This window comes from Labrus mixtus, chromosome 10 (assembly GCF_963584025.1).
Source record: "Labrus mixtus chromosome 10, fLabMix1.1, whole genome shotgun sequence".
Classification (NCBI taxonomy): domain Eukaryota; kingdom Metazoa; phylum Chordata; class Actinopteri; order Labriformes; family Labridae; genus Labrus; species Labrus mixtus.
This window is the reverse complement of record NC_083621.1, coordinates 2,506,386-2,526,838: the sequence shown is the minus strand read 5'-3', so window position 1 is coordinate 2,526,838 and position 20,453 is coordinate 2,506,386. Positions and strand designations below refer to the sequence as shown.

Genomic DNA, 20,453 nt, shown 5'->3' with positions numbered 1-20,453 from the left:
TCAAAGCACTTTGTAAACCTGTGTTTTTAAAAGGTGCTATAGAAATAAAGTTATTATTATTCCTCTCTTTAGATTATCTGGAGTCCAATAATATAGTTGAGGTTTTATTTTGAAATCTTAAAGCATTTGGGGATTTGTTGTCAAAAAGATAACTTTGGCACATATGGTATTTTTTTCTAGACTGCGTAAACATATTTCAATGAAAATGTCTGTTATGTGAAAAAAAGGGTGTTGTGATGTGTCTTCTTTTCCGGTCATCCAAAGTCCACATGGTGGTCCAGGTTCAAGGTAAACAGCTCGGCGGGGGCAAACAGAGGTGGGCCGGATGTTTGACTGTATTGTGACTGTGATTGGCGGAGGTGAATCTTTAAAAAGATGGATTGCGATGAAGGCAATTTTAGAAAGTCTAAGACGACGAAGAAGAATACACCTCTGCTGCTTACCGATTATTTGGACAAGTCATGAGTGGATGTCCGTACTTTGAAAAGAGGCATTTGTACGTTCTCTTTTTAACTCCCTTCTTTTCTTTTTTTATTCCTAAAAAAAACCAAAAACGTTTTGAATGGTGATGATGTGAAAACGCCGAGTAACAAACGAGCCTTCTCTCTTCACACTGCAGGTTATTTAAAAGCAAGCCTCCCAAAACAGAAGAAGAAGAAGATGAGTCTCAGGTCGGGGTTAACAAAGCCAGTAAGGGAGGAATCATCTACGGAGATTACCTGCAGGTACAGAACACCGCCTTTCATGCCGTGTCACTCTTTGTATTGTGTTTGTTTTTCAGATTTTTGTGTCTCAGTCAAGCGCTTGATTTCTTCTTCTTCATCTTTTGTTTTTTAAATCCCAGCTGGACAAAATCGTCACAGCCCAGGTGCTGCAAAGTGAAGTGAAGGGTAATAAGATCCACGATGAGCACCTCTTCATCGTCACCCATCAAGGTAAAACTCTAATCTTGTTTTAGTTCAGAGATTTTTTTTTCATTTGCTTCAAGTCTTTAAAAAGAAAAAAGATTTACTTTTACTCAGATTTTTTGTTTTGCTTCGTCTGATTCGACTTGTTTGCCAAGCGGTCTCACTTGTGTAAATAATAATACTGATGAAAAATAACTTTTGATTGTTAAAAGTTTTTTAGCTTTCTGTCTCCATCGACCCCGCGCCTGCACTTTAAACCTGCTGCATTACTCTGTGCAGTAATGATTATTCTTTAATCCTTTATACTGTGCATTGAGCTTTCATCTGCTGCTTCTAGTTTTTATATTTTATATTCTTCATCTTGTCTAATGCTGCTGGTCACCAACAACAGTTCATTGTGTTTCATTCAATGACACTAAAGAATCGTATATATTATCTTTTGTCCCTCATGGGGACACTGAACACGAGAGACCGTCCTGTTAAAGCTGCATATTTTGTTCTTCTCTTTTGAGCTCTTAATGATTTCAACATGTGAGTTTTTATGATGCATGAACTGTCCCGTGTGTTTTTTATTGCAGCCTATGAACTGTGGTTCAAACAGATTCTGTTTGAGCTGGACTCAGTGCGAGAGATCTTCATCAGCGGACATGTAAGTCACATTTTTTTGTGCCATAAAATTCATATCTTTTCAATGTAAGGCCGTTGTCAGAGTTGAATAATGTAGAAAAAAACAACAAAGAGCTCAAAAAGAAAGTTGGCTAACACTTTAAACTATGGTCACAATCTTAAAGATTAACAAGCTGCTCATTAGCATGCTAATTAGTAGCATACTCGATCAATCAGTCTTTATTTGTACAACGCCAATTCATAACAAATGTTATCTTAAGACGCTTTCCAAAACAGCAGGTAACAGACCTTACTCTGTTATATTATAAAGAAACAATTTTAATCCATCATGAGCACTTAGCAGCATTTAGCAAAGTTACAGTGACAAGAAAAAACGTCCTTTAAGAGGCAGAAAGCTCGAGCAGAACCAGACTCACGCTGAACAGACGTCACGCCCTGACTTTGCCGGGCTTCAAATCAGATGGAAGGGAATTGATAGTAAATTAGGAATCTCAGTCTGGGTCTGATTAGGTAAGCAAAGCAAATTGAGATCATAATTCATGTTCGACAACTTCCTTACTGCCCATCAACAATCAGTAGTTAGGAGGGTAAACTCTTAGTTAACGACCTATTAGCTGTACAACTGTAAACAGCTAGTATGTTGCTAGTTAGCATGCTAATAAGCAGCTAGTTAATGGTGCATGTTGTGACCTTATTTTAAAGCGTTACCGAAAGGAATAATGTGTTTTAATAGGCTTCAGAGTTCACTCCCTCTGTCTGATTTACTGAATTAAAAGAAGTACAACATCTGGAACTGAAGAAGTGTTTTCGTTGGTGGAGGCAGACATTCAGTTCATGAAATAAGAACGCAAAAAAAAAAAAAAAGAATCTACGACCCTAATTATTATTTCAGGTCTTAGTTCATGTGGAATTACCACATCTCTGTTGATATACAGACATGTAGCTCGTGCCCCGGGCCTGATGCCAGTCACAGCTGTTCTGATAGGGTTGGCCGTCACTACGACAACCAAGGTCACTCTGTGTCTCCCCTCACACCTGGTTTATGTTTGTCAGAGTTAGTGTCTGCTCTCCTTTATCTGAACCCTCTCATTCTTAATAATCATTTCAGCTACATTGATTTTACAAACGTTAAAAATCCTAAACCGTGGAGCGACGCTAGCCCAGCAGTTATGTTGTGCACCCGAGTTACGGAGGCTAAAGTCCTCGTCGTAGCAGCCGTGGGTTCAAATCCGACCTCGGCCCTTTGCTGAATGTCATCCCCCCCCCCCGCTCTCTCCTCCCAACGTTTCCTGTCCCTCTCTCTCTCTTCAGCTGTCCTCTCCAAAGATGGTAAAACGGACCATTCTAAGCGATTCTAACCTTGAATATGTTGCTGTTCCTTCAGGTCCGAGATGAACGCAACATGCTCAAAGTCAACACTCGCATCAACAGGATCGTCATGATCTTCAGGCTGCTGGTCGACCAGTTTGCCGTTTTGGAAACAATGACAGCGTTGGACTTTTTTGACTTCAGGTAAGCTCGAACATAACTTCTAATTCTACTCTTGATACATTTCACAAGATGATTTTGTACTCTGTATTTTGTCTTAGTCCTAAATGCTGACTTGTCTGTGTGTGTGTGTGTGTGTGTGTGTGTGTGTGTGTGTGTGTGTGTGTGTGTGTGTGTGTGTGTAGGGAATACCTTGCTCCAGCTTCTGGATTTCAAAGCCTTCAGTTTCGGCTCTTGGAGAACAAGATCGGGGTCCCGGACAACCAGAGGGTTCCCTACAACAGACGTCATTACAGGGACAATTTTAAGGGTCATGACAGTGAGATGCTGCTCGCCACAGAGAAGGAGCCACCACTCTTAAAACTTGTTGAGGTTCGTCTTACAAACCGCTCAACACCTGTGCATAGACTTTACTCTGCTGTATGTGTATCCTGCTGTGGATAAGCCCTTCTGCTACTGAAACAAGAACAAAAAAAAGTGATGAAACTCTGGGTTGTTGTTCTCAGGAGTGGCTGGAGAGAACTCCTGGCTTGGAGGTGGATGGATTCAATTTCTGGGAACGGCTGGAAATCAATATATTTGATGGGTTGAATCAGGAGAAGGAGAAAATCGAGGTGAGAGATGACTTCGGCTTCTCAGAGCAAACTTTCTCCGCTCCCTCTGGATTGCAAAGATGATTGACAGATGGAGTATTTTCTTCTTTTTTCATCTTTTTTTTTTTTTTTAAAGAAAATTACAGATCTTGAGGAGAAGGAGGAACTGATGGCTGAGCTGACCAAACAGAGAGAGGTGTTCAGTTCTCTCTTCGATGAAAAGCGCCACGACCACCTCGTTAGCAAAGGTGAGCGTCTGCTTATGAACAGTCGAGAGGTGGTCTAGACTTATATAACATTAAGGCTAGAGCTCACAAGAACATGAATAAAGACAGCCGGTGTGACTTTGAAAAGTAAAATATTCTGTTTCTTTTTTGCAACAAGGTGAGAGGCGGCTCTCTTACAAGGCTCTCCAAGGTGCTCTGATGATCTACTTCTACAGGTATGTGGTTTGAACGGCGTTCATTCACATTTAAAGTCGAGTGAAACTTTGCTTCTTCGTCTGTAATTCTCGAGCAAAGCTATTATGTTTGCCTCCAGGATGCACAATCTTCTGCTGTGGTTGAGGGGATTGAGCATCTTGTTTTAGAGACAAACATGTCATGTTTAAACGCCCGATTTCTGCAACTCTCTGGGTCCTGTGGTAGCTCTTCTGTGTGTAAATCAAAGGCAGTTGTGTGAGAGGACGTTTTAGTCACCTGTCTTAAAGGTGTGGGGCAAAAAAAAAAGCAATCAATAGAGGCTTATTAAAGTTCTATAACGCATTCATGTGACAGTCACTGGGAGGCGATAATTGATTTCAACGTGCCGGGTAAAAGAAGCTAACTGCTTTGTGACTAGTGGAAACGTGATAGTTGCTCCTGTTAGGACTTCTTTGAACACCGTGCAGCTTATTTCCTGTACAAGGTTAATTAGAATATGTATTTTCTTTCTTACCTTTTAGGGAAGAGCCGAGGTTTCAGGTTCCTTTCCAGCTGCTCACATCCCTCATGGACATCGACACCCTCATGACAAAGTGGAGATGTAAGTTGCTGAAGCCTTCCTGCTATAGTTACTGAATCTGCTCACCTGTAATCAAGGTGACTTAAACACAGGGAGAGGGGGGGGGGTTTAAAGAGAAGGAAGACGATTTCTAGAGCTAGGAACCAGTGATTTAATATTTTGCTCGAGGGCAGAGATGGACTTAAAGGAGAGTACGGTTAGCTCAGGAGCTCAAGAGGAAGAACTCTCTGCAGCTGCTGATCCACCTTAAAACCAATGAAATACACTTTAACACACTCGTGTCTAAATGGCAGGGTTGGAAATATTCTCCAGATCCACTTTTTTAAGATTTTGGTTGAAATTGTCTTTAGGTCCTGACAGAAATTAATAACTCATGTTCTCTGAAAAAGAAATTAAGAAAATCTGTCATCTGTAGCAGTTGTTAAGTGAGGGGGCGTGGCTTTAGAGGGAGCACTGAGGGGAGGGGGTGGGTGCAGACGGAGCACTGAGGGAATGCTACTTTCAAAATCATACTAGTTTTCGAAAATTGACCAACCCTGCCTTTAAGGTTTATGTTGATATTTCTAGAACTCGTCATGCTACCTTGTATATGTAAGTGCTGTCAACACTCTCTTTAATCTCAGTTTTGTTCTCCACCAACTCCTGAGTTGAATACCCTGCTCAAATGCACAATGTTTCATGAAAAAAAAAAGAAAGTAGAAATGAGAAGCTAATTTGTGATCATTTTGCCCCTGAACTTGTAACCTCGACTGTTTCAGGTACAAGAAAAATAAAAACACACACATTCTCATAAATCTTGTTGCCTGTAAACAACAAACATGCAGACCTAAAACATTGCTCACATAACAAATGGTATTTCTATTTTTTTTCTCCCTGCTGTAGATAATCACGTATGCATGGTGCACCGTATGATTGGCAGCAAAGCCGGCACAGGGGGCTCATCCGGATACCACTACCTGAGATCGACTGTCAGGTATTGTACACTTTTTAAACCTTAACCTGCTGATTAAACACTTGACACTGCGAGTATCTTCAACACTTCAGGGTTCATTTAGATAAGGACGGCACACTGCTACTCTGTCCTTATCTAAATTAACCTGTCGTGTGGTCACTCCCTCGTTGACATCCACAAACGACCCAAAACGTGCCGTGAAGCCATTCTTCATTTTCTGTGTTGAAGTTTGCTTTTGTCCTTCACAGAGACAATTTGTAACAGATGCACAATTAAATCGTAGGAGCACGAGTTGAATATCTAATAAGTGGCTTTTCACCTCCCCCACATTTAGTGATCGTTACAAAGTCTTTGTGGACCTGTTCAACCTGGCAACGTTCCTGATTCCTCGTCACTGGGTGCCCAAGCTGAACCCCAACATCCACACGTTCCTCTACATGGCTGAATGCTGCGACAGCTCCTACTGCAGCAGTGAAGACTCTGACTAGAGGGGGGGGGGGGGTCCTCTGTTTGCTGTCCTGGCTTCCTTTCTTTCACTATAAGCCACCTCACACACAGAAAACAGATCATCTGCACGGATACAAAATGTTCTTGGGACAGGTGTTAAAGGGGATCTAAATTAGATTTTGCATATTTTTGCGGAGAAGACAAAGACGTTCTCAATCTTGCGAGCTCAGATTTGCATGCAGTAAGGTTTATGAACTTGAGAAAGCCAAGACAAAACAAAAAAGGGTGTGTTCTTCACAAGCAATCAGGGCCGTCTGAAATTATATATGAGCACAAAATACGACATGACGGAAACTTCTGGGAGCATCTTGCATCCTGAAACATGAGGGAGGGACAATTAGTAAGATCCCCTTTTCCACCACGATGTTCATAAAAGAACAATTTGTGTTTACTTGAACTGTTTTGAAATGGTTCTTTGACGTGTCATCGTGACACTAAAGGCTTTCAAAACACCCTGAAAGTGGTGCAACAAAGAACAGAAGTTAATTCCCCTCATCAAGCCACAGCGCAGAGGTTCACACCTTACCAACTCATGAGCGGCCCTGAGTAAATCAAACAGTCACATTAGAGCCATTTGAGTCTAATCTCTAATTCTGACCGGTCACAGAGTGCAGCAGATGGCTCCTTGATAAAGACGAGCTTTGATGCCGTCTCGATAAAATTATGCAGATTTTCCCCGCGACCGACCTGAAAGCTGAGAGCCCGTGATCAAACCGGTGCGCGGTGATGGGTTCTTTTTCATGTCGGCGTTAGGGAGGGTGTCAGAGAGGAAGCCGGGAGGGGGCTCGGGTGCGAGGACGAGAAGATAGAGGGACAATAAAGCTCTGTATAAACAATCTGAACACCTAGAATTGAAGGATTTGCACAGAATAAATGTGAACTTTTACTATGTGTACATAATGTCAATAATGTAGTTGTGTGAAAATGCATTGTGTATAGTCAGTGATGTATTTATGCAGCGATTGATGCGATCTTTGTATAGACAAATCTAAATCTTTAATATGTATCTCTCTTCTGTATTTAATAAGATGCATTTTTGTACAGTGGATGTGTTTTTTTGCAGTGTTTTGTGTGTTGATCATTCATGAAAAGATCCGACATTTATCAGCATATGAAGTGATTTATTTTCTTGAAGTGATGTAACGTGGTGACAACATGTCAATAAAAAACACTATTTAAAGAGACACTTGAAGGCAAACCAATGATTGAAATGTTGGCAGCGGTAAACACACACACACACACACACATGCAGAACATGATGGCAGAACTAAAACACACACACACACTCAAAGTCTCATCAAAGAAGGACGGCTGCCACAGAATCTGCGATACCTGGGAAGAGAAAGAAAGGAAGTCGCATTAATCCCCGAGGGCAGAGTGGGCACAGTGATACACACACACACACGCAGAATTAAGGGGTGATATAAACCGTGAGTCACAAGGAGCAAAGATCAAACTCACCGCAAACATTCCCGCCGATTCTTATATAAACATACCCCTCATTGCCCCATGTGGCTCCCCAGGAGTTCTGGACGATCCAGTATGGAATATCTCCTAAAACAGACAACATGCATTTAATTATTTACAGGGTATATGAGTGTGTGTGTGTGTGTGTGTAACCACTTTAAACGCTTATATAATCCCTCATACCTTTGTGCAATACCCACAAAAACACAAGGGAGCGAGTGAATAATTCATGTAGAGAAATGATAAAACACCCGTGTTTGTCAACGATGTCAAGAAATGGGCAGGAAGGTAGAGAACACTCTGACAGCATGTGTGGGCTCAAATCAAACAACGACTTGGAAATCTTGTTCAGTTGCATAACGAGTGTGCACACACCGGACTTGTGTTTGCGGAACGAGCGGCTCTGGTCGACGTGTACCAAACTGGACAAACAGAACCAAACAGGCAAAGGTGAAATGAGGTCAACTGTAACTTTGCCGCTTGTTTTCTTACATAACTCCTTTTATGTTGTCGCTCATGATTGAGATGACTGAGTATATTCTCTGCATTTTTAATTTGCAATCAGTGAGAGTCGGGCTGAGAAAGCAGAAGGGGCGGCAGTAGCTCAGTCTGCAGGGACTTGGGTTGGGAACTGGAGGGTCGCCGGCTCAAGTCCCGTTCGGACCATAATATTGAAGTTGGCTTGTTGGCGTCTTGCCTGAGGACACATCAGACGTGTGGCTGCAGGAGCTGGGGATCAAACCCCCGACCTTCCGGTTGAGAGACGACCAACTCTACTATCTGAGCCACAGCCGCCGATTTCTATCTGAACCACTTCTCTTACCCGCTTCCATCGCTGCAACACCTGTTGGTTTGACCTGATAACTGCTCTCATATCTGGCAAACCGAGGGGCGTCCAAAACGGCCGTGTGGGGGCGTGTCTTAAAAGCGCCTACCTTCTCTGGTCCAAACAAATCCAGAGCATTCAGGAGCAGAATCTAAAGTTAGAAGGAGGACATACTGACTGCTGCATTGTTGTCAGAGAAGCCAGCACTTCAACATGTTTCCTTAATGATCAGATAGTAAGATACCTTTATCATCTCATTCAGTAGATATCTTACTGATTGCTCCTTCTACGTGTATCTATTAATCACTTTCTCATGCCCTAGGATCGAGAAATCTCCTTGACCTTAAAAGGTAAATGTTAGCTTAAGTTACATTTCTGCTCTCTTTCTTGGATTTCGATGGACTCTCATGCCCCCGTTAGTGACAGCATGTACCATCAGTGTTGTATCCAACGACGAGGACAGCATGGTTAGACCATTGGCTGGAGCAGTGGTGCTGAATGATTCCACCAAGGTAATCCTGCCAGCTGACAGCATCCACGATGGCAGCCAAGGGACCCCTCTCCACCAGCTGACCCATCATGGCCTCTTCTTGACCACTGAGAAAGAGCGAGGGGAAAAAATGTACTCGTCAGAGAGAGAAGACTGACCCTGTGATCACACTGTCATGGCATCATCATCACCCGTATATACTCCTCATGTAGGTGTTGCAAAATATCTCAGGAGGAGACACATTTTATGCAGCTTTTTCTTTACTTCAACATTTTACTGATCCTACTTTCCACTATTTGTCTGGACGAGGATCTCGGCTCTCATCCCTTCTTTTTATTTAACCAATCAGTGAATCATTTTCTGACCCAAGTTTCACACTTTTCCCTCATCCATAATTCTCGTATTTCCCTCGTTCTCTATGTTCCCCTATGTGAGGGCACCATCTGCAAACTGGGTCGTGCCCCTCCAGCAGATGATTCCCACTGGGGGCTAGCTGTGAAGCCCTCCTGTACCACTCTCCTGACATATGGAGTGTGTGAACAGAGCAGTTACATCCCCATGCATGACCGAGACGGACGTCTTCCCATGTTGAAACTTTACGATGCTGTTTTTTCCTTTTTGTGTTGCAGCGATAAAGATCTGGCTTATGAGATCCTTAACCACAAGGTTAAGTCACCCCCATGACCCCCGCCCCGCCAAAGTACCCACCCTGCAGAAATGGCTAACTCCAGCAGCTTGATCCAGAACCCTGACCTTTCGAGTGGATTGTTAAGATAAAGGGATCTTTCAGTGGTCACATGACACTAACATGTATTATGTGGGTAAGTCATTGAGTTTAGTTTGTTTAAGACTCCTTTGAAAATACAATTATTTTACAAAAATAAGAACCTACAACCACAGCAAGAGGGAGAAACAATAAAAAAAGACTATTTCAATAAGCTGTTTCAATATTTGAAACCATGAATTCAAAAACATTTTTACTCAATCAGGGATGCTGGTAGCTTAGTGGTTAGTGCGCACGCCCCATGTACGGAGGCTGTAGTCCTCCAAGCGGTCGACCCGGGTTCAAATCCGACCTGTGGCTCCATTTCTATCTATGTATGTATTATTATACATCCTGAAAATCGGCTTCCACTGGTTCATCAACTATCATTTATTCAGACTGATATATTTAGCCAACTGATATGTGCATGTCATTTCTTTTCATTCAAAATAAAATATTGAGGGGCGCCGGTAGCCTAGTGGTCAGTGTGCGCACATCATGCACAGAGGCTATAGTCCTCCATGCAGGTGACCCGGGTTCAAATCTGACCTGTGGCTCCTTTCCTGCATATCTCCAATCTCTCCCTCTCTCTTACTGATTTCTGACTCCATCCACTTTCCTGTATCTAATAAAATGTTTTAAACTTCATCATCTCTGACAAAGAAGACTAATCCGAGCTAACAAAGCAACACAACAAAAACAGGTTTTAAACATGTAGGTGTGAGAGACACCATCAAGGTTCGTATCACAGATTTGATTGACTTTAACTGAAGATAACAGTGAGCCAGTCACTTTGGCCCAGAGTAAAGAACCTCTGTGCTACTGAGCAGTCCATGTTGACCGAGTAAACACTGCGCTCTGTCCCTGCACAGACCCACTCTCCCCTCCCCTCACCACTCCCCTCTCCTCTCCTCTCCTCTCCGCTGCCCTTGGTACTTTGTTGAAACCAAATAAAAGACTTTATGTGATTTCACCCAAATATAATTCTGTTACTTGTTAGCCTTTAATGAGTTGTTTTTCTGTACCTGAAGTCATGAGCAGTGAAGTTTTTCACAGCAACACCGCCGTGTGACTGAGAGAAAAAATGGCAGATCCCGGTCCTGGCCTTGTAGGGATATTCTGTCTGAGGCACCAGTTTCACTCTGGTCTACAAAAAGAACAGTTTACCTCAGTGAGTGTGTTACCAGAATACTAAATATCCAATCATCCAGCCTATAAAAACATCCCGGCACAGGCAGTTTACTCATTTAGGTTTAACTGTAGACTCCAAGAAAGAGCCTCTGAACGTCTGTGAATACATGAGAATATTACCTTACTGTTGAAGATCGATCCAAAGGCAACTGGACTAGGTTAAAGATCTTGAAGGATCAACATCTTCCACCAAGTCCAGCTGACTTTAGATCAAGCTTCGAATTGACCCTGAGGTGGATGACTGAGATCCTACACAGACAACATAACCTTACTTCAAAAGGATTCATTTGAATCTCCTCACAGGTCTCGTCGTTCATTAAAATCCACTTTGGGGGACGGATCAACTTGAATCCATCTCCTGTGCGTCTAAAGCGTTGGTGTGTACACCACTTTGGGAGTAAACGTCAAGAGCACAGAAATGTTTTAAAGGTCTGGAATTATGTAAAGATAACAACAAACCTGCTTCAACCAATCCAGAGCCCGCACCGGGGAGCCTCCGCTGCAGCCTTTGTTTTGGAAGGAGCAGTCCACGACCTGCTGCACGCTGAGTTGCGCCAATGGTGAGCCACCGATGGCGTGGACGGACTGCGTGGCGCCAACCACACTGAACGCCCAACAACTCCCACACTGCAAATTTAAAATGAAGTCATCAGGACAAACCGGTAAACAGTCAAAAATACAGGACTGAAAAATACTTCAGAAACAAAAGAATGCATTCTCATTTTAAAATAAGGAACAATGTCAGTTTTTTGTCATTTGGCTAAAGGTTGAATAAAATATATATATAGAAATAAAACCTGTTAGTAAATCAGATTCACACAAATGAAATAAGAGTTCACATATTAATGCTGGTCAATTTAGAATAAATATGTTGTTTGGGATGACAGATTCTGTTGATTTTAAAACATTGGGAAAACAAAGACCCCCCCCCCCCTCCATTAAACTTAGAAATAATTGATGAGGTATATTTGGCTATAGAAAAGGCGTTATCTTAAGATAAATAACATGGTTAAACAGTTTAATGAAGTATGGGAGTTTATTAAAGGAAGCGTTAAGAAATCTACTAGACAATCTGTGACGTGACTGGCCAGGGGGAGGGGGAGGGGGAGGAGTCTGTGGAGAACACAGGACAAGGACTCATGTGGGATGTGTGTGCAAGGCAAGGCGAGTTTCTTTATCGAGCACATTTCACTCTTTTGACTGATCGTTTATGCGGACCCGCAAAGACACTGTTACAGTCATCAAGTCGACTGAAGGAGGACTGTGGGAGGAAGCCAGAGTAGAACCCCCACATGCACGGGGAGAACATGCAAACTCCACGCAGAGTGAGGCTCCTGTCAGACGGGGATTCAAACCAGGAACCTCCTCGCTGTGAGGCAACAGCACTAACCACTGCAGCACCGTGCAGCCTGGATTTCACTCTTAAAAAGTGTAAACTAAGTTACATGAGATGTTTGCTTTTTTGGTTGGTAAAGATTGTAAGTAAGACCCTGTGATGGAAATCATGACATAAATAAAGAAAGAATTTGTAAAAGGCTTCAGGAATCTAAAGTCAGAGTGGATGTCGTCCATGATGATGACATGAGATGCTGTGTGAGTGTGACTAATTGTTTTCTGCTGCCATCTACTGACAGAAACACCTCAGGTATATAATACATCCTCAGGATCATGTTTCATTTCTGCTACCTTTAATGTATTAAGCTTTGACGCTGAGGCTCATTGGAGATAATCTCCATCGCTCTCTATCTGATTTAGATCACACTGCTTGATGAAACGAGTCATCTTTAGAGAAAAAGACAGCGTTTCATAATGTAGGAGAGAGCATCTTTACAGTTAAATATTTACACAGGAGATCTCATTCTCCACACGGCAGCAGGCAGGCTGTGCTCGCTTCACCTCCTCAGCATGAATTCCCATAAAACGTGATGAAAACCTAAGCGCTCCGGGTAAAAATTCAATATTCAGTTGCTGAATATGGTTCCCGGGCTTAAAAATCAATACTGCAACCCAAATCAGTCATTATTGCTCGGACTGGAAAGAAGTATGCGCTGAGTTTACAAAACATTAGGACCCTCTGCTTTCTGCCTTTTACAGATGAAGTGCACCTGAGTCATGAAGTGGAATTAAGATGAGGGTGCACTGGATCAATAAGAAGTTATGAGATGTGTGTTTGCTTGATATTTTGTGTCTTGTGTGCATGGTGCTGCATTTATATTTCTGATTTTCCATCAATCTGCCTGTAGTGGAAGCTCAGCCCTGGCAGGTCCACAGACAGAGACACAAGACAAATAAACGCTGGGACGTGAAACCTGCAGGAGAGCCGAGCAGCAGAAGACTGTGGTAAGCCTTACCTGGCTTAAAAGGAGGAAAATATATGTTACTGTGTCGGCTTTGACCTCTATGGGTGATTTTTCTCCCTTAGGAAAAAAATGTTTTACTCTGAGAATATCAACCCCGGCGGCAAATTGACTGGCTAAAGAGATAAAGGACAAACAGAACAGAGAGTGAACCTTCAGTGCCGACGAGTACCCGCTCCATCTCACTAACCCTCTTTCCCTGTCGTGTCCTCCAGGTTTTCTCTGCTCTCTCAGCAAGAGTCACACTTTATCATATCAGGTGCTTTTTTCCATGACGGACATTAAAGTCCCACTAGGCTCTACAGATGTGTTCTGCTTATAGATATTTCACTTTTAACTCTTAAACGTCACAAAAAATCAACTTCACCATGTTCCTCTAACACTAACATAGGTCTCTAGTCCGTCTACAAACCCCCCAATCATGAGAAAAGTCCATCCTCTCCGTCTTCTGCCTGCTCCACTTTTCAGAAAATGTGTGCTCAAACAGGCCGTTTGGAGATTTTCCCTTCATGACATCACAAAGGGCAGTAGCCCCTCCCCCAGGTGGGTGACACTCCCACAGCTAGGTGTTTGTTCTGCCCTCTGAGTCTGCCTTCTCACCGTAAACAATAGGACATGGAGCGAGAAAGCACCGAGTACACCCAAGACCTTCCAGAGAGGGGGCGTGGTCAGACACAGCTCATTTACATATTTAAAGGTACAGACACAGAAACAGCCTGTTCTGAGCAGGGCTGAAATAGAGGGGTTTATAGACATGATCAAATACAGGATCAGAGTGGATTTAGAACAAGAAACTTCACACACATGTTCTGAGGAGCTCTGAGACTTATTTAAACTGGTTGAAGACGAGGAGGATATGTGACCTTTAATGTGCACGGTAACCATGTAGAAGTTTAAGTCTAGAAGGCTTTTCAATCCATCTAAAGAAGGTATACGTTTGTTTGTGCTCGCTGTAAATCTGTTTGAGATGTGCACGTCCTTTCATGATTTTGAGACACCAGAACAGGTCAGGAAGCCGATCATCGTCATCGTCTATCGATTTGGGAACTTGAAGCCTCCAGAGTCCAAGAATGGATAAGACGTTAAGCGGGAATACTGATAAAGGTTTTGTAAATGAATATTGTTTGCATTGTCATAGATTTGTTTTAAATGAGGGAGCATGAATATATACCTGTTTGACATATTTTATTGTGTGGGTGGGGTGGAAAAAAAAGGATTACGCCCTTCTGTGAGCCAAATGGGGAATACTTTTTCATCCTAGAAGTTGCCTGAAACGGATCTTGAAATAAATTAATATTCATAACTAAAGCAAAAGTTAGTAAACACTTTTGTTTGTCCTTATAGATCCCTTGTCTGTCTAATATCCACCTCTTGTACCCACAGTATGTTTCTGCCTATACAGCAACTACATCATTTATCTGTTTAAACCTTACTGCTTGTTGGTCCTGGACTGGTGCCACCACTGCTTTGTCCCTCCAGTCAAATTTGGCCGGGAGCGCCTCTCCCTTCAGGCCGGAGAAGCGAGGAGCTCTGTCAGCACTGGCCCCCAGGTAGAGATCTGTACCAAACAGATACAGTTCAAAGTCATTCCCTGACACACACACACACACACACATCTCTGTGAACAAGTTGTAATTTCACACTTGCACAAAAAAAAATGTTGTGTCTTTTATTTTTTATATTTTACATTTTTAAATTCTATTTTATATATTGTAATATATTCTTATACTGTATTATTTAAGTTGTTGCTAGTTCTGCTTTATTTCCTTGTTAATTGTTTAGCACCAATACACCAAGTCAAATTCCTTGTGTGTGTAAATGTACTTGGCAATAAAACCTGATTCAGAATACATTTCCCTTGATTAACTGTTGTGTGGATGCATTAAATAAAGACACAGAGCGTGCTAATAACCATATTCTGCACATTTGCAAAAATGTCACTTACCTCTGAATTCCTTTTGTGAGAGGTCGGAGAACTTGTTGATGCCGTAGTTGGCTGAATGTGGTGTCGAGGAGAATTTGTTGAGGTATGCATGTCGCCTTGTAGAGTTCTGCAGTAAACAACAGGATAAATGAGATGAGGTTAAAGTAGACTGAATGGGAAATTAGATTAATTCAAGTACGTTGTTAAATAAAAGATACAGAAACAGTTTCAGGGCGATCACTGTGACCTCCATACCAGCTCAGCAGAGTTCAGATACATTCAGCCTCAGAAACCCACTCCTCATCACATCCTGCATACCTCCATCACCACCACCAGGGTCCAGACTCCACAGGGGGGCATCCTATCCTGCTCACTACATGAAATAAACGTGCCTTTCCTTTTATACCTTATTTATTAAAAGCCTTCTTTGCAAACTTAAGCGGTATTTAAATGTATGGCTTTATTTTTGTACATTAAGGTATTTCTACCTGTATCTTTTTGTCACCTTATTAGTACACAGGTGTTGTGTCCTTCATTTACATTAGTGGGTGTTACCTGAGGTGTAATATGGTAGTGACGTCACCAGCAGTTTGTTTTCGGACGTGTGTTGAAGAGTGTGCTCTCAGTGCAGTGTCAAATGAGGGTTTTAATATGTCCCCCTCTTGTTTTTTAAACTCCTACCTGATAGTAGAGATGCCGAAGGTGAAACTCCTCGCTGTTGACGTCATACTTGCGGTGAAAGTGTTCTGTGAACGAGTGGAAATCCACCGCAGAGTCGGTGAGAGTCTCCTCCGTGCTCACATTTTGACAACACGAAGGAAACACGAGCGTCAACACGGTCAATACACCGACTGAGTACCTGTGGCAGCCCCTCATCTGACGGAGAAATGCCGGTTTAACTGTTTTTTAATTTGGAAGTTAATTTAAAAAAAAGTGACGGTCGCGGAAAAAGGTGAGGCGTAATGTACGGCGCATGCGCAGTATCGACTGAGAGGCTCTTCCTTGGAAACAGAAAGTAAAATAAAAAACGAACTCTAAATAAAATCTTACACATAATAATGATAGCATACTGTTTAAAACATACTTAATATAAATACAAATTAAAATATTTTCAGGTAAAAACAAATTATATTCATTAATATCTGTGTCTAGATTAAAATATATACAGGCTTAATATTAACGTATATTTACGGATTTTACTATGTTATTAGTTTGTGTTTTTTTTTTTATATTTGATTAATATTTTTCTAGATTCAAAAACTCTCATCGTGAAGAGTCATCAGGTTCGCCCAGCACAGTCACAGCATACTCAGGTGTGTTAATGGTCACATGACCAATCATCACAATAAACATTTTAACATGTCATAGCCTCAAATGAAAACTAGAGCGTGAAAACATAACATAGGCTATTCATCCACACAGTCCAAAGTAGCCTATATCAAAAAGTACATTTACAAATACGAAACATATAGGCTACACATAAAAAAAGTTATTTTCAGTGTGCCACGGATTTTTGATTTTTCGTGGTTTGTTCCTGCAGCCTTGCTCACCTGAGTTCGTAGCCTGTACATGGGGGAACCCTGTTGGTCATTTAGATTTCTCTCATTTAGCTTTTTAAAATATATATTTTAATTTCATTTATTCGAATTAAATAAAAGATTTAAAAAATATATATTTTTTCATTTCTTAATTCAGATTATTTTTATTTATTTTTTACAAATGAAAATGTAATCATGCAATTCAAAGGCAAATCGAGCAGGTGCATAAAAAACAGGAACAGTGAAGACAATGCAAGGTAGGTTCACTTATTATTACTTTATTTAAACAGCTCCTTTTAAAACAGATGTTTACAAAATGACAGACAAAGTAAAGGCAGGTCAGGACAACAACACAAACATTTGACAAATAACAGGAATAAGAAAGATACAACAGGCAGGTCTGAAAGGGCAATCCAAGCTATGAAGCAATTACATTAAATAAAACAGAAAAGACAGCAAGATGATGATGATAATATTAAAATGAAGAAGAAGAGGAGGACATCACAGGTAATAAGAGAAAAATGAAGATTAAAAGAAGAATAAAAGACATCTGGTTAATAAATGTAAAAAAAGCGACAGAGGAAGAGTTCGACATTAGAGTAGGAATGGATAAAAAGATTCAGAGCAATGAAATAAATAAAGGAAAGGCTACATTTAAAGGCTAAACATATACAATGAATACATTCAAATTCAAATGATTAGACTAAAAATGGGAAATAAATGTGTAAACAGCTTTGTGTGCGAGTAGAGGAACACTTAGTGAGTCAAGTGATAATAGTCAAATGTAGAAGTATACAAAGGGCATTGTATGTCACATATAGAATGAGACAAAGCAGGTTAAAACTGTGTGTCAGATTTAACTTGTAGTGAAAACACACACACACACACACACACACACACACACACACACACACACACACACACACACACTGAATGAAGGCGATCTGTATGTTATATTTAAGTGTATGAACATTGTGATTGGTGGTGGAATTGGTTGCAATACAAAGGGGCACCAGCTAAAATCTTACCTAGGGCACCAAGTGGGTTAGAGCCGGCTCTGCACACACACACACACACACACACACACACACACACACACACACACACACACACACACACACACACACACACACTCATTGTACACTAACATCACCTCTCATGCACAGTAGCAGCTGCAGAGCATTTTTTCCCCCCTCAGCCTGTGCGTTGTCAGGATCAGCCAACCAGCCAGTACAGTGGGAGAAAAAGTAGGCTACACTCCTGTGCTTTCTGGAGTGGCATCTGATCCTGCCTTCATCATACCCAAAGCCCCTGAGTGAGTAACGTGCGTGCATGCCGGAGGAAATGTCAGACCCCAGTGTGGAGCTCAGCAACAAGCCTTTTGCTGCGCAGCTGTCCAACGTTTACTTCAGCATCTTGGCACTTTTCTGCTTTAAGCTCTTTGTCAAGATCTCGCTCAACTTGCTGTCGTACTTCTACATCGTCCGGGGGAACCGTAAGGAGGCGGCCAGGATATCAGCAGAGTTCTATGATTATGGTAAACAACAGGGTGAGTACATCGAGTAAAACCTTGAAAAAGAGCCGATACTTCCTCTTTAGGGGAATTCTTTGTTTAACACGGTGACTTCTCTTTAGGCACGTACCTGTGTTGCCCTTCTGGGATCAAAAAAGTTGTCTGAATCTGAATCTGAATAAATGTTTATTTGGTGCAAAATTAACCATCAAACATTTGTTTACATTATGCGCAGTACGACACATGTTTGGCCTCGTGTGTACGACATCAGAGTTAGAATATATTGATATTATTTCCTTTAAATTCCAAGTTAAGTCACATCATCCTCACACGCCTACTCAGACTTTCCATGTTTACAAATATGCTGTCACTACTGCTATGCTAATCCACTTAGCATATTAGCCATTAACCACATTCACATGAATCCATGATGATATAAATGTTAGCATTCTTATCTTTCATATATATATATATATGTATATGTATATATGTATAAATCCTGAACTCTACATTCAATATTAAATGAAGACACTGTAGGCTGGCAGCTCTTTCTCTCTTATGTATTAATAGAACATAGTCATGATACCCGCCATCCCCCCCTCCCCCCAACCCCCCCATCCTGCCCTAGTTTCCATTCCCAGCTATGCAGCGCACCCTCTCACACACAGACAGCAACCAAAACAACACTTCACATCCTCAGGGACAGGAGGTTTCTTTATCGGAGGCACATTCTGGGGGAAGAGGAGACATGATCTGTATCCGTCATTCAAAGAGGATGTTTCATTTAAACGTGGACTCCACTCCATCAGAATACTAATTAGCCAGGCTTTAAAGGGGGTTAGTCACAGTCCTGCAGATATGGACTTCCTTGTTTTGAAGAAATCTGTTTGATGTCTGCCAGCCAAATGAATGTCAGTCAAAGGAAATAGGCGGCTTGAATATAAGAGATATCATCAGGTCAGGTCATATCTATAAACTATGATTACAATGGAGGACGGTGACAATGAGGATGAGAACGTGTGGAATGCATCAGCTGTTATTCTGGACATTGATTCAGGTGTGCTTAATGGGGTTGTTGGGTTTATTTTTTTTTGCAGGCCAAAGCCAGTTTCTCTAGTTAGTTGTTAATTAATCTTGTGAATGGAGCTCGGATGTGCTGAGTTAACTGCAAAAGGGCTTCTCAAGTAGCATTAGTCATGTAATAATAATGCTGCTGAATGCATTAACTCTTTCAGATGAAGAGGAAAAACATGACCCAAGAGGTGAAACTATGACTTTGATAAACATATCGTGAGCGTGGAGGATGTAGAATCCATAAAAAAGGTTCTTCTCTAAGCAGTTTGTAACCATTTGAAATATAAAAACAACGTAAACTAGCTGTGTGTGAAAGTACTTTGTTAACCTGTGTTTTTAAAAGGAGCAATCAGTAAGATGTGAAGCGAGTGAAATGATAAAGGTATCTTACTATCTGATCATCAAGGAAACATGTTGAAGTGCTGGCTTCTCTGACGACAAGCAGCCAGTATGTCCTCCTTCTAACTTTAGATTCTGCTCCTGAATGCTCTGGATTTGTTTGGACCAGAGAAGGTAGGCGCTTTTAAGGCGACCCCCCCAAACGGCCGTTTTGGACGCCCCTCGGTTTTCCAGATATGAGAGCAGTTATCAGGTCAACAGGTGTTGCAGCGATGGAAGCGGGCAAGAGAAGTGGTTCAGATAGAAGTGATTGTACCCGACCTAAAAAGCCTCTGCATGTTTCTAATAAGCTCCACGAGCAGAAACGTGCTCAAACTAGGATCAATATTGGAGATGCTTTTGAAAAATGGAGAGAGGTTAGAACACAGAAAGGTTTACAGACCCATGCAGAGCTGGATAAACACTGAAGCTTCAGAGTCCACCACATGGTGACCTGTGTGAGTATTGACTCACTATAAACTAGGTTCAGAGTTACATATTGATAATATTATAAGAACTTGTAATGTAGGTAACCTATAGTTTAAATCTGGCTCCACAGTTAAAATTATGGTAATAGTTTTGAGTGTTAGATTTAAATGACAGTAAGCAGCTCAGTTTTTACTCTCTTTACAGGATCCTGGGCGGACCGCTCACCCCTACACGATGCCGCGAGTCAGGGCCGCCTCCTGGCTGTCCGGACCCTCATTTTACAGGTGAAGAGAAATAACCATCATATGCATATGCTGAGACATCTCCTCTCTCACTTGCTCCCTCAGCCGCTCACAAATTGACGAGTGCGCTGCCACAGATTGAGCCAGTGCCTTGTAATTTACATGGTGATTTATCAGCTCTTTA

General features: G+C 41.7%; 3 protein-coding genes across 4 annotated transcripts in view; 2 read left to right on the top strand and 1 right to left on the bottom strand.

Annotated features, from left to right (window-relative positions):
* Positions 1-333: 333 nt before the first annotated feature.
* tdo2a (tryptophan 2,3-dioxygenase a) lies at positions 334-7,261 on the top strand. The gene is made up of 12 exons (XM_061047573.1): positions 334-496; positions 620-725; positions 845-935; positions 1,487-1,557; positions 2,920-3,047; positions 3,209-3,395; positions 3,530-3,637; positions 3,753-3,864; positions 4,001-4,058; positions 4,560-4,639; positions 5,501-5,591; positions 5,905-7,261. Exons 1-12 carry the CDS (start codon positions 462-464, stop codon positions 6,056-6,058), a joined length of 1,221 nt encoding a protein of 406 aa, XP_060903556.1. The 5' UTR covers positions 334-461; the 3' UTR covers positions 6,059-7,261.
* Positions 7,178-16,142, bottom strand: ctso (cathepsin O). The gene is made up of 8 exons (XM_061047574.1): positions 15,777-16,142; positions 15,117-15,222; positions 14,605-14,729; positions 11,274-11,441; positions 10,649-10,770; positions 8,804-8,967; positions 7,539-7,631; positions 7,178-7,409 (listed from the first exon to the last, which is right to left on the bottom strand). The coding sequence occupies exons 1-8, from the start codon at positions 15,969-15,971 to the stop codon at positions 7,375-7,377; spliced, it is 1,008 nt and encodes a 335-aa protein (XP_060903557.1). The 5' UTR covers positions 15,972-16,142; the 3' UTR covers positions 7,178-7,374.
* Positions 16,143-17,721: 1,579 nt separating this feature from the next.
* Positions 17,722-20,453, top strand: part of asb5a (ankyrin repeat and SOCS box containing 5a) — a 7,677-nt gene continuing 4,945 nt past the window's right edge. Inside the window, exons 1-2 of one of the 2 annotated variants that reach the window (XM_061047571.1) lie at positions 17,722-18,182; positions 20,232-20,311. In XM_061047571.1, coding sequence (XP_060903554.1) covers positions 17,966-18,182; positions 20,232-20,311 — 297 coding nt within the window. In that variant the 5' untranslated portion in view covers positions 17,722-17,965. Of the gene's footprint in view, positions 18,183-18,774; positions 19,204-20,231; positions 20,312-20,453 lie in introns of those variants that run through there. The other variant, XM_061047572.1, reaches the window with a different exon arrangement.

What these genes read in the sequence shown, in the direction of transcription:
- tdo2a (XM_061047573.1), top strand. Translation starts at nt 462, where the DNA reads ATGAGTGGATGTCCGTACTTTGAAAAGAGGCATTT. An exon ending in AGATCTTCATCAGCGGACAT is followed by an intron (nt 1,558 to 2,919) that starts GTAAGTCACATT and finishes CTGTTCCTTCAG; the next exon opens with GTCCGAGATGAACGCAACAT. An exon ending in TTGGACTTTTTTGACTTCAG is followed by an intron (nt 3,048 to 3,208) that starts GTAAGCTCGAAC and finishes GTGTGTGTGTAG; the next exon opens with GGAATACCTTGCTCCAGCTT.
- ctso (XM_061047574.1), bottom strand. Translation starts at nt 15,971, where the DNA reads ATGAGGGGCTGCCACAGGTACTCAGTCGGTGTATTGACCGTGTTGACG. An exon ending in TTCACTGCTCATGACTTCAG is followed by an intron (nt 8,968 to 10,648) that starts GTACAGAAAAAC and finishes GCTCTTTCTCAG; the next exon opens with TGGTCAAGAAGAGGCCATGA. An exon ending in AATCGGCGGGAATGTTTGCG is followed by an intron (nt 7,410 to 7,538) that starts GTGAGTTTGATC and finishes TTCTCTTCCCAG; the next exon opens with GTATCGCAGATTCTGTGGCA.